Genomic DNA, 12337 nt, shown 5'->3' on the forward strand with positions numbered 1-12337 from the left:
TCTCATTCCCTTTTGGGGAAGAATAATACAGCAAAAAACAAAATAGTCAATTATTTGCTTTGTAAAAGTTGAAGTTCAGACATATGATGAAACATTTAGAAAAAATACTTGATTACTGAGAGCCAGAATTTCCTGCTTTGAAGAGTTACCTTAGGTGGTAGGAGGGAAAGCAACGGTGCTGAGGTGTATGGAAAGGAAGTTAGAGCATTCATAAGCACTGCACTCCCAGTTTCTGAATTCTGGCTCTGACTTTACTAGCTGCATGACTTGGGCAAATTATTTTTATTAATCTCTGCTCCTCTGTTTTCTAAAATATTAGGATAATAATACTATTAACTCAGAGTTGATGTAGGAATCAAATGCATTAATATTAGGAAAGTGTTCAGAACAATGCCTGGCACATAGTAAGCCCTCAAATGTTAATTACCCTCCTCCACCCTTCCTCTTCTTCTTCTTTTCCTCCTCCTCCTTCCAGGCTGATGTGTGTCCTTGAGGTGGGGGCCTGTGTCCAGCACTTCTCCTCTGCCAATGCCTTTGAGAATCTGAGAACAGAAAAGACCTGCATCTACTTCCTGGAAGGGAAGTCCCAGAGGTTCCCTCATGCCCAGTCTGAGGACATCTGAAATATGTCGGTAGACAGGCCTGAGATGACCTCAAAGTTCTCCTTGCCGTGAGTTTGGGAAGAGCCAGATGCTCCCAGGAACCCAGGAAGGATGTGGAAGTTAGGAGAGAGAGACAGAGACAGAGAAACGAGCAAGTGAGTGCTGAACCTGAGAGCTTTTGGTCAGAAATAGGATTAGAGGGTAAAGCAATGCAGAAATGAAGATGTTTCAGTTAATAGCAGCACCAGCCAATAGCAGCTGTGGACCAGGTTGGACCCTGCACATGTGTTGGGCACAAGGTAATCCCTCAAAATTAGACCCAAGCACAAGGAAAGGGAAGAGCAAGTGCAGTACTGCAATTCTGACAGTTCTACCTGGAGTTACTGCAGACTCCATAGGCTGAGGGCACAGTCCCCAACAAGACTGCCGTCACTTCAGATGCCAGCTGCAAGTTTGGGGGTCCCTAGGCCACTTGCACTTTTGACCCACTGGCTGCAAATTCAAGGGTTCCCACAACCCGCTCAGGTTTGATAATTCACTAGAATGACTCACAGAACTCAGGAAAGCTTTATACAATTCCAGTTTTATTATAAAGCATATGAATCAGGACCAGCCAAAAGAAGAGACCTATAGGATGAGGTCTAAGAGAGTCTTGAACGTGGAGCTTCCGTGTCCTTTCTGCATGGAATCAGGATGTGCCATCCCCCCCAGCACATTGATATGTTCACCAACGAGGAAGCTCAATTGACTTTTGGTGACCAGAATTTTCCTTGGGGATTCATTACATAGGTAGGATTGATAGAATCATGGGCCATGTGATTGAACTCAATCTCCAGTCTCACTCCCCTTCCCAGAGGTTGGCCTGGTGTCACCCGGCTCGAAGCTCCAACCCTCTAATCACATGACCAGTCTTTCCTGCATGACCAGCCTCCATCCTGAAACTACCTAGGGATCCACCATGAATAACAAAGACACTCCTAACACTCATGAAATTCCAACAGTTAGAAGCTCCATCTCAGGAACCTGGGACAAAGACCAGACAAATTCCTTGTTATACAGCTGCAGGTATCCCTAAATTTACTGAGGATAAGTTTCTTTTTTTTTTTTTTTTAATAATTTATTTATTTATTTTTCCCCTCAAAGCCTCAGTAGATAGTTGTATGTCATAGCTGCACATCCTTCTAGTTGCTGTATGTGGGACGCTGCCTCAGCATGGCCGGAGAAGTGGTGCGTCGGTGCGCGCCCGGGATCCGAACCCCGGGCCGCCAGCAGCGGAGCACGCGCACTCAACCGCTAAGCCACGGGGCCGGCCCTGAGCATAAGTTTCTGACATAAAATGGAAGCCCAAATGAGTCTGCTAGACCCAGAAGGCCAGCCCATACTCTTGAGATTGTTTCTAGAGACCTCAGTGTGGCAGTCCTGGTTGGGATAACAGTGAGCTACCACCCCCAGAGATGCTCAAGTCACTGGAGCTGGAGAACGCTGTCTTGCTGCAGGCAGATATCATTATACAAGACCAGGCAGGGGATTCTGCCTTCTTAGGGGCCACCACCCAACCTCTGGTTATCAGGGTAATGGTGGGCTCCTCTTGACTTCCCATTTCCTGGTAGAAATGTTTGTACTGCCTAGTCCTTCGCTTCTCCCTGTTGGCGCCACTCAAGTAAGCAGAACAAGTTCAACAATAATCTTTATGTTACACATAGACATTAAGCTTTGTTCTTATTATCTTTAAGCTAAATCAGGGTGTAGGGCCTTGACTTGGTCTCTGACGCATATGTGGTTTCTGGGAAAGCAGAAACATCAGTCACGAGGGAGGAAAAACGGGAGATTATTGGGAAGTGAGGCCAGACCTTGAGGCCTACCCAGAGGCCAGATGTCTGAAGAAACCACATTCCAAAAATAGTTACACGCATGCCTGCACATGCTCCCCGCTACATAACTGGCCTGTAGTCTTTGTTCTGGGAAGATGGGCTTTGAGGATGCTAGTCTGCCATCTTCCCTCTTCACTTGCAAAAACGCATAAACCCTTTCTATTCCACTGACTTGCCTCTGGACTTATGGGCTGGCCTCACAGCAAGCAGAACGAGCCCATTGCTCGGTAACATCACCTCAAATCCAGTGGAAAGAGCGTTCAACTCAGTACCTGAAGCCGTGGGTTCAAAGTCTGGCTCTGCCACTCACTGTTCTTTACTTCTCTGAACTTCATTTTTCTTATCTGGAGGAGAAGAAGAATGACCTCTAACAATTCAGGGAGGCTGTGGTATGCAAATAAATTGCTGTGAGTATGAAGTCTTTTTATTTTATTTTATTTTTATTTATTTATATTTTTGTGAGGAGATTAGCCCTGTGCTAACATCTGCCAATCCTCCTCTTTTTTTTTGCTGAGGAAGACTGGCCCTGGGCTAACATCCATGCCCATCTTCCTCCACTTTATATGGGATGCTGCCACAGCATGGCTTGCCAAGCAGTGTGTCGGTGCGCGCCCGGGATCTGAACAGGCGAACCCCGGGCCACCGCAGCGGAGTGCGCACTTAACTGCTTGCGCCACCAGGCTGGCCCCAGGAAGTCTTTTTATAAGGAGGTGGTATGTTAGTATTCTAGGGCTGCCCTAACAAAGTACCACAGGCTGGGTGGCCTAAACAATAGAAACTTATTTTCTCACAGTTCTGGAGGCTGGAAGTCCAAGAGCAAGGTGTTGGCAGGGTTGGTTTTTTGTAAGATCTCTCTCCTTGGCTTGGAGACGTCCTCCTCCAGTGTCTTCACTTGGTCTTCTCTGTGTCCAAATCTCCTCTTCTTATAAGGACACCAGTCATATTGCTTTAGGGCCCACTCAACCTCATTTTACCTTTATTGCCTCTTTAAAGGCCTCGTCTCCAAATATAGCCACATTCTGACGTACTGGGGGTTAGGACTTCAACATAGGAATTTTAGGGTTATGTAATTCATCCCACAAAAAGCAGTATTTCAAGCAGGATTGCACTGGCAGAGAGAAAAGTGGAACATGATACAGCAGAGGGTGAAACCTGGCGTCCACAGATTCTGTTTGGGCTGATTAATTTGTTTTTTAAGATTGTCAGCTGTTATCTCATGAAAATTCTGATTTTTGGCTTCTCTTCCAAAATCCAAAGCTCTAGCCACACCAGGCCTGCAGTCCCACATGGCCACAATTGGCTGGAGCTGGGTGGTAGCTACCCGGGGGCTATATCCTTCAGTTTGCCCCAATTCCCACTTCTCCCCTATTCTGGTCTCTAGCCTGGTTTGCTTCATTTAAAGCTATTGGGGGGCCGCTCCCGTGGCTTAGCGGTTAAGTGCACGTGCTCGGCTACTGGTGGCCCGGGTTCAGATCCCAGGCGCGTACCGACACACCGCTTCTCCGGCCATGCTGAGGCTGCGTCCCACATACAGCAACTAGAAGGATGGGCAACTATGACATACAACTATCTACTGGGGCTTTGGGGGAAAAAAAAAAGGAGGAGGATTGGCAATAGATGTTAGCTCAGAGCCGGTCTTCCCCCAGCAAAAAGAGGAGGATTAGCATGGATGTTAGCTCAGGGCTGATGTTCCTCACAAAAAAAAATAAATAAAACTATTGGGTTTTTGACCTCTGGGATGGAGGGTACAGAAATAGATCAAAAGACACATTAGAATTGAAAATAAATGAATGTGGCATTTCAAACCTATGGGGGAGCATTGTGTGGAAGAATTGGCCATGCCATCCCATCCCCAATCAGAGGACAATTGTTGACTTGAAAGGGTTTAACTAAGGCAGGTGCCTTATGCCCGGGTATCAGAGTGTGCAGCCATTAGGAGTTAAGTGTCGACTTTCTACGATGCCAGCAGGTCTCCCATACCCGCAAGAAAAGCAGGAGAGAAACCAACTGCTTGGTTTGTTCTTCAGCAAAATAATTGCTACTCACTGACTCTGTTAATTTTGAGAGGAAATATTCTTGCTTCACTATGGGTTTAGACTGCACAGTCTTTAAGGGGAAGAAAAGCAATTTGTCTAGGGTGAGATGCTTTCTTTTGCAGGTCAACCAGTAGAAGAACCATGCCAGCAGCCCTGCCGCCACACTCACGGGTGCGAATATTGTAAATAAAACAGGAACTAGAGGTGCTGGTTTCACCATCTCCCGGGAGCTGGGTGTCCACCCCTCTGTGCCTGGGAGGCCATTGGCTGAAACTCAGGGTCAGATGAAATTACCAAATTGAGACTCAGAACCTTATTTGAAGAAAATAATACAGCTGCTGGGGGGAAGAAGTGGAGTTTTCCTGAGGAAGGGAAGGTCAAGTTTCTCTACTTCAAGACCTGAAAAAAAGGATGCAGGAGGCTAGAGAACAAACCAAATCAAACCACAGTCCTGGAGAGGCCAGTTGTAAAGCTGCTGCAGGAGCGTCTGAAGTACAGGGTCGTGGCAAGTTAGGCCATCAGCTGCCTCCCCTTGGAGACTTGAGGAAGAAGTGAGATTTAACATGTTTGATTCTCAAAGAATTCTCCTACGTAGTGATTCCCCTCTGGAAATGTCCTAACCTTTTGCTAAAAGAACATGTAGCTGCCTGGTGTGCTGGTCTTGTGAACACTAGAGAGGCAGAGTATCACAGGGTGGAAGGGGCTGTTCTTCCCATCTCCTCCTGGCCTCCAGTGAGGATGGAGGGTCACCCCTGGGTGGGCTGTGACTCTGAGCTCCAGGGCTCATTGCAGCATCAGAAGATGACCCAGAGCAAGCGCCTGAAAGCTACACGGCACCAAAGGAATGTTCTGGAGTGAAGTGGAAGATCAAATCTTCTGTTAAGTCCTGTAATTTAAAGAATGCTGCTCCTGGGGCTGGCCCGGTGGCGCAAGCGGTCAAGTGCGCGAGCTCCGCTGCGGCGGCCCGGGGTTCGCCGGTTCGGATCCCGGGCACGCAATTCGGATCCCAGGCGCACACCGATGTACCACTTGTCAGGCCATGCTGTGGCGGCGTCCCATATAAAGTGGAGGAAGATGGGCATGGATGTTAGCCCGGGGCCAGCCTTCCTCAGCAAAAAAAGAGGAGGATTGGCAGATGTTAGCTCAGGGCTGATCGTCCTCACAAAAATAAAAATTAAAAAAAAAAAAAAAGAATGCTGCTCCCAGATAGGGGATGGGGGCACTCAGCAAACTCCTGAGCTATTATTTAGTAAATGATATTGGAATATCTAGATATTATTTAATTAAATGATGTTGGAGTAATTAGATAATAACTTAAGACCCTAGGTCACACCAAAAATAAAAATTATTCCCAGATGGATGGAATTGCTAACTGTGAAAGAAATATAGCATGTAAAAAATGAAACTATCAAATATAAGGTAAAATATAAGAGGGTTTTTCTTCCCTAATAATCTTGGGGTCGTCCCAGGCAAGATATGAAACCTAGAAGTAATAAAAGGAAAAAATGCCGGATTGGACCACATAGAAACTCACAAAAGATGCCCTAAAAACAGTACAGATGTAGAGAACACACCCCAGGAGAAAATACGTGTAATATAGTTATGTGTCAGACAAAGGTTAATCTCCCTAAATGGAGGAAGAACACCGACAAAACAATAAGAAAAGACAGTCCAGGGCCGGCCCTGTGGCTTAGGGGTTAAGTGCGTGCGCTCCGTTGCTGGTGGCCCGGGTTCGGGTCTCGGGCGTGCACCGGCGCACCGCTTCTCCGGCCATGCTGAGGCCGTGTCCCACATACAGCAACTAGAAGGATGTGCAGCTATGACATACAACTGTCTACTGGGGCTTTGGGGGAAAAAAATAAATTAAAAAAATTATAAAAAAAAAGAAAAGACAATCCAGTAGAAAAAAGCTCAAAGGATATGACTAAGGACTTCATAGAAGAAAGAGAAATGGTTAAAAAGCATATTAAAAAAACAACAACAACAACCCTGAGCCTTTATAATATTTAAAGAAATTCACATTGAAGTATCAACATGATTTATTCACCTACAGGTGAAAAAAGGATTATGAAAATATAGAACAAAGTCTGGAAAAATGTGCACTAAGCTATGGACAGTGCTTCATTTTGAGGGAATATAATTGGGGAAGCAGAGCAGGGGTCTTTCATTTTGTTATTTTGTATAAATTTTTCAAGTGATGGGATTATGGGTGATTTTTACTTTGGGGATGTTTTGCTGTATAATTTAATTCCTTTGAAAGCAATGCAGTACTTTCAGGTGGTTTGGAAAGTTTTTGTCACGATAATGTATGACAAACAAAAGAAAGAATCAGACCAGTTTTTACCTACTCTCACATCTCAAACCAATTTTTACGCACACTATTTGTCCTTGTACTTAATTCATGGGTGTCTTCAATTATACATTTTCCTCAACATACTTCTTTCTAGATATCTGCCCCCACAAAAAAAAAATAGAAAAGAAATAAGAAAAGAAAGAAAAAATAAGGTGCCATATATATGTAAGAATTTAATTATTTTAATATATTTATGGTTTCACTAAAATTCTTGGCTCTGGTAAGGACCCAAGTGACCAAGTTACTAGACAGCCAGACATCACTTTGGAAAAGAAATTTTCAGAAAAGTCAAAAGAAAATGTCCTTGCTATATGACTTTTGAATAAACCATTTGAAAAGACTAGATATTACATGTAAGTATTACATAATTCAGAGTCCAAAAGGGTGTGCTATGAAATTGTATCCCTGCCACCTTTGTCCCTGAGACAGATACTATCAAGTTTCTTGTATATCCTTCCAGAGATATTCTGTGCATGTGCAAACACTGGAATAATTATATGGCAGCCTACCATGACACTGTTCTGTACCTTGTTTTTTTTTTTTAATTGATGTTTTAATAGTTTATAACATTGTGAAATTTTGGGTTGTAGATTTTTGTTTGTCCATCACCATACATATGTCTCCTTTCATCCCTTTTGCCCACCCCCTACCCCCATTGCCCCTGGTAACCACAATACAGTTTTCTCTGTCCATGTGTTGGTTTATATTCCACATATGAGTGAGATCATATAGTGTTTGTCTTTCTCTTTCTGGCTTATTTCACTTAACATAATACCCTCCAGGCCCATCCATGTTGTTGCTAATGGGACGATTTTGTCTTTTTTTATGGCTGAGTAGTATTCCATTATATATATATTACATCTTCTTGATCCAATCATCAGTCGAGGGACGCTTAGGTTGCATCCACTTCTTGGCTATAGTGAATAATGCTGCAATGAACATAGGAGTTCATAAGCCTCTTTGGATTGTTGATTTCAGGTTCGTTGGATAGATTCTCAGTGGTGGGATAGCTGGATCATAGGGTATTTCTATTTTTAATTCTTTGAGGAATCTCCATACTGTTTTCCATGGAGGCTGCACCAGTTTGCGTTCCCACCAGCTGTGTATGAGGGTTCCTGTTTCTCCACATCCTCTCCAACATTTGTTGTTTTTTGTCTTGGTGATTATAGCCATTCTAACGGGTGTGAGGTGATATCTTAGCGTTGTTTTGATTTGCATTTCCCTGATGATTAGTGATGTTGAACATCTTTTCATGTGCCTATTGGCCATCTGTATATCTTCTTTGGAGAAGTGTCTGTTTATTTCCTCTGCCCATTTTTTGATCAGGTTGTTAGTTTTTTGTTGTTGAGATGCATGAGTTCTTTATATATTTTGGAGATTAAGCCCTTATCAGATGTATGGTTTGCAAATATCTTCTCCCAATTGTTAGGTTGTCTTTTTGTTTTGTTGATGGTTTCCTTTGCTGTGCAGAAGCTTTTTAGTTTGATGTAGTCCTATTTGTTTATTTTTTCTATTGTTTCTCTTGCCCAGTCAGACATGGTGCTTGAAAATATGTTGCTAAGACCGATGTCGAAGAGCGTACTGCCTGTGTTTTCTTCTAGAAGTTTCATAGTTTCAGGTCTTACATTCTTTAATCCATTTTGAGTTTTGTGTATGGTGTAAGGTAATGGTCTACTTTCGTTTTTTTGCATGTGGCTGTCCAGTTTTCCCAGCACCATTTGTTGAAGAGACTTTCTTTTCTCCATTGTATGTTCTTGGCTCCTTTGTTGAAGATTAGCTGTCCATAGATGTGTGGGTTAATAACATTTTAAATTAATAACAAAAGTATAGTCCTTTTCAAAATAAAAAACAAAACTCCAACTATTTACAAGTAAATAAAAACATCTTTCTGTATGATTTTTAGATTAAAAAGGAAATCAAAATGGAAATTACAAACTATTGGGAAATAAATGATGATGAGAGAAATTGTGTATTGAACCTTGTTGGAAATAGTAGCATGTGAAAATATATAGCATTAAATGCATTTCTTAGGAAATAAGACATTTTCATTAAGCAATCAATTTTTAATAAGGGTAAAAAATATAAAATATCAAGAAAATGAAGCCAGAGGGGGAAGAAGAATTAATAACGATAAAGGCATAAATTGAATTTCCACTTCTGTTAATACTGGACTCAATTCTTTTTCTAGGGATAACCTGAAAAGCTGAATACAATATGACAAGCATTTACTTGAAGGCATTGGCATCAGAAAACAAACAAGGTAATAAAGAATTACCAGACAAGAACCAAGAGAAAACAGGAATCCAGAGGTAAGTTAGGCATTTGGCACCATTTTCCTGTTAGTGGTATTTCTCATTTTCAGAGGAAGCTGAGAAGCTGGGTGGTTTAGCCTCACCAGGTTGGGTGAAGAAAAGCTGGAGTCCATGATCTTATACCCAGACTTAAGGTTGGGACCCAAAAGGATTAAGGACTGGAAATAGACTAGCTTTCTAAAGGACTGCAGCTCAGCCTCAAAGCATCTCACTCCCCAAATTGAATTAAGGTGACCCTGGATTGCTAGTGCTTCAGACAAAGGTAAATCTTCATTGAGGAAAATGAAATTATCCTAAACCTCAAATTAGTTCCACCAGAAACTTAAAGAATACATTATCCGGCACACAATCAAAAGTAACTAAACCGGGGCCAGCCCGTGGCTTAGTGGTTGAGTGAGTGCGCTCCGCTGCTGGTGGCCTGGGTTCGGATCCTGGGCGCGCACTGACGCACCGCTTGTCCAGCCATGCTGATGCGGCGTCCCACATACAGCAACTAGAAGGATGTGCAACTATGACCTACAACTATCTACTGGGACTTTGGGGAGAAAAAGGAAAAAAAAAAAATGGAGGAGGATTGGCAATAGATGTTAGCCTAGGGCTGGTCTTCCTCAGCAAAAAGAGGAGGATTGATGTGGATGTTAGCTCAGGGCTGATCTTCCTGACACACACACAAAAAAAACAAAAGTAACTAAACCCAGGAAGAAATACGGCAACATGAACAAAACCCACCAGAAACAATGGACAATAGAGATTGTTGCACATAGGTTCCAGATATTTGAATTATTGGTCATAATACTTAAAACAACTATGCTTACAAAATTAAAGGGGATAATAAAAGATAAAATTAAGAATTTTGGTATAAAACTAGAAATATGAAAATGACAGATTTGAAAAAACTAATCAAAATTGAAAACTGAAAAATACAATAATAAAAATTAAGAATTCAATGGATATATTTAACAGCAGACTACACACACCTGAATAGAGAATTAATGAGCTAGAAGAGACAAAAATGTAGAAAAATACAGAAGAGAGAGTAAAAGACAGGAAAGATACAGTCAGAAGGTCTAACGTGTATAATTTGAAGTCCTAGAAGGAGAGTAGAAAAAGAATGGAACAGAAGCCATGTTTGAAGAGAGAATGTCTGAAAAGCCCCCCAAACTGATGAAAGATATTCAGTCACAGATTCAAGAAATTCTGTGATCCCCCTACTGGGATCAACAAAAAGAAAACCACACCTAGCCACATCAGCTGTCAGTCTAATTGCCTCTTTGAACTAAATATGCCCTTTTCCCCTCTGGCTGCCAGTAAATAACCCATTCTTCCAATGCTCTTAGCTTTATCATCCTGTGTTCCCTCAATAATGAGTTGCATAATCTTTGACCTTGCAGTTTATTCTATATTTGTATGAGTCATGTTTTTTTTTTTAATTTTATTTATTTATTTTTCCCCCAAAGCCCCAGTAGATAGTTGTATGTCATAGCTGCACATCCTTCTAGTTGCTGTACGTTGGTCTCAGCCTCAGCATGGCCGGAGAAGCGGTGCCTACGTGGCACGCCCGGGGTCCCAACCCCAGGCGGCCGGTAGCGGAGCGTGCACTCTTAACCACTAAGCCACTGGGCTGGCCCCTGAGTCATGTTTTTGACTTTTTGAAAATTATGCTTTGAAACAAAGGGTTATATGAAACAAAGCATTCATGAAATGATACTTTTTCTTCTTGCAATATTATCTGTACTATTTTGTTCTTTTCCATCTTATTAAAAAATAATTCTGGTCACACTCACTAAATCTGGTCTCAACCTGCAGTTTGAAAACCCTGCTTTAGCAGACTTGGGAGTGTGTGTGAGGTGGGGAGGGAGGAGGGGTAGGACTGAATTTAAAAACCCTAATATTTAGGGGCTGCCCAGTGGTGTAGTGGTTAAATTCTGCACAGCCCCGCTTCCGTGGCTTGGATTTGCAGCTTCGATGCCAGGCTCAGACCTACACCACTCGTCAGCCATAGAAAATAGAGGAAGATTGGCACAGATGTTAGCTCAGGGCAAATCTTCCTCAACAACAACAAAAAAGAGAGAATTAAAAATAAAAAAGCCCTAATATTTAAATTTCTTTGCCTTTTTGTTTGTCTCCCCCGCTCCAGGAATCAGATGACTTTGGAACCTGGGCCATGTTTTTGTTTTGCTCTCTCCTCGCTCAGCGCGCAGACTCCGGGATCAATCCCCGGGGCCATTAGGCTGAGCCAGCGGCCGCTTTAATTTCTGCAGCCGCGTCCGTCCCCGCGGAAGGCGAGGACCACTGGGCTATGGCGCTCTGGGGCGGCGAGCCGGCAGGTCGGGGGAGGGCCGGCCTCTCTGGGCGGGGCCTCTGGACCTTGGCAGCCTCCCAGGCTGGCGAGAACTTTGCGGCCCTCCTGCTCCGAGTTCAGACCAAGCGGACTTCGGGTTCTGCTTGGGAGCTCGCGGCAGTGTGAGGTGGGGAGCCGCGGCCGAGGCGCCATCGTCCGAGCTCCGTGGGGCTCCCTAAGTGTCCCTGTGCATCTTCTGCCTTTGCGTTGGCCGGATCCTTCCTGCACCGGGAGGCGGACAGTTGGAGAAGGCGGCTTCTGTGTGTTCGTCAGGTCCTGTGTGGAGGGACTGAGACCGAGAGGAAAAGTGAGCAGTAAGGGGACTGGCCGGCTTCGCCCGCCCCACCCCGGGCTACCGGTGCCTTGGAGCCCGCCCCTCCTGATCTGTCTCCGGCGGGATCCAGGCGCTCTGCGCTCGCGACCCAAAGGCGCGGCGGTGCGAGCCATGGCTGCGCTGGGCTGCGCGAGGATGCGGTGGGCGCTGCTGGGGACGCGGGTAGTCCGCTCTGGCCTCGGCCCACCAGGAGCCAGAGCCAAGGCCACGATCCCCGGCGCCCTCCCGGCGACCGATTCTTCCGAGGCTCCCGGAACCGGGCCTGGCGATCGGAGGCTGCGGAGCCTGGAGGAGCTTAAAGGGCCAGGGCAGCTGCGCGTCTTATTCCAGATGTTAGGGCAAGGCTACATTCTGCGCTTGCACCAGCTCCAGGTAACCCAGCGGCGCCTCGCGACCGGAGGGCGGGAGTGCGCACCGGGACGGAGAAGCTGGGGATGGGGAGACGTTGGGCAAAAAGTGAAGGACACGGGAAGTTAGCTCGGGACCGA

General features: G+C 44.6%; 1 protein-coding gene and 1 long non-coding RNA gene across 2 annotated transcripts in view; both read left to right on the plus strand.

Annotated features, from left to right (window-relative positions):
- LOC131399044 (uncharacterized) overlaps nt 1-10051 on the plus strand; it is a 29170-nt gene extending 19119 nt beyond the window's left edge. The window contains exon 3 of the long non-coding RNA XR_009217056.1: nt 9051-10051. This is a non-coding gene — a long non-coding RNA (uncharacterized LOC131399044). The remainder of the gene's footprint in view (nt 1-9050) is intronic.
- A 1355-nt stretch (nt 10052-11406) lies between these two features.
- The window catches only part of LOC131399036 (sterol 26-hydroxylase, mitochondrial), a 41685-nt gene continuing 40754 nt past the window's right edge, over nt 11407-12337 (plus strand). The window contains exon 1 of the mRNA XM_058533019.1: nt 11407-12221. Within this exon, the coding sequence (XP_058389002.1) occupies nt 11961-12221 (261 nt within the window). The 5' untranslated portion in view covers nt 11407-11960. The remainder of the gene's footprint in view (nt 12222-12337) is intronic.

The sequence above is a fragment of the Diceros bicornis genome, chromosome 37 (assembly GCF_020826845.1).
Source record: "Diceros bicornis minor isolate mBicDic1 chromosome 37, mDicBic1.mat.cur, whole genome shotgun sequence".
Taxonomy (NCBI): domain Eukaryota; kingdom Metazoa; phylum Chordata; class Mammalia; order Perissodactyla; family Rhinocerotidae; genus Diceros; species Diceros bicornis.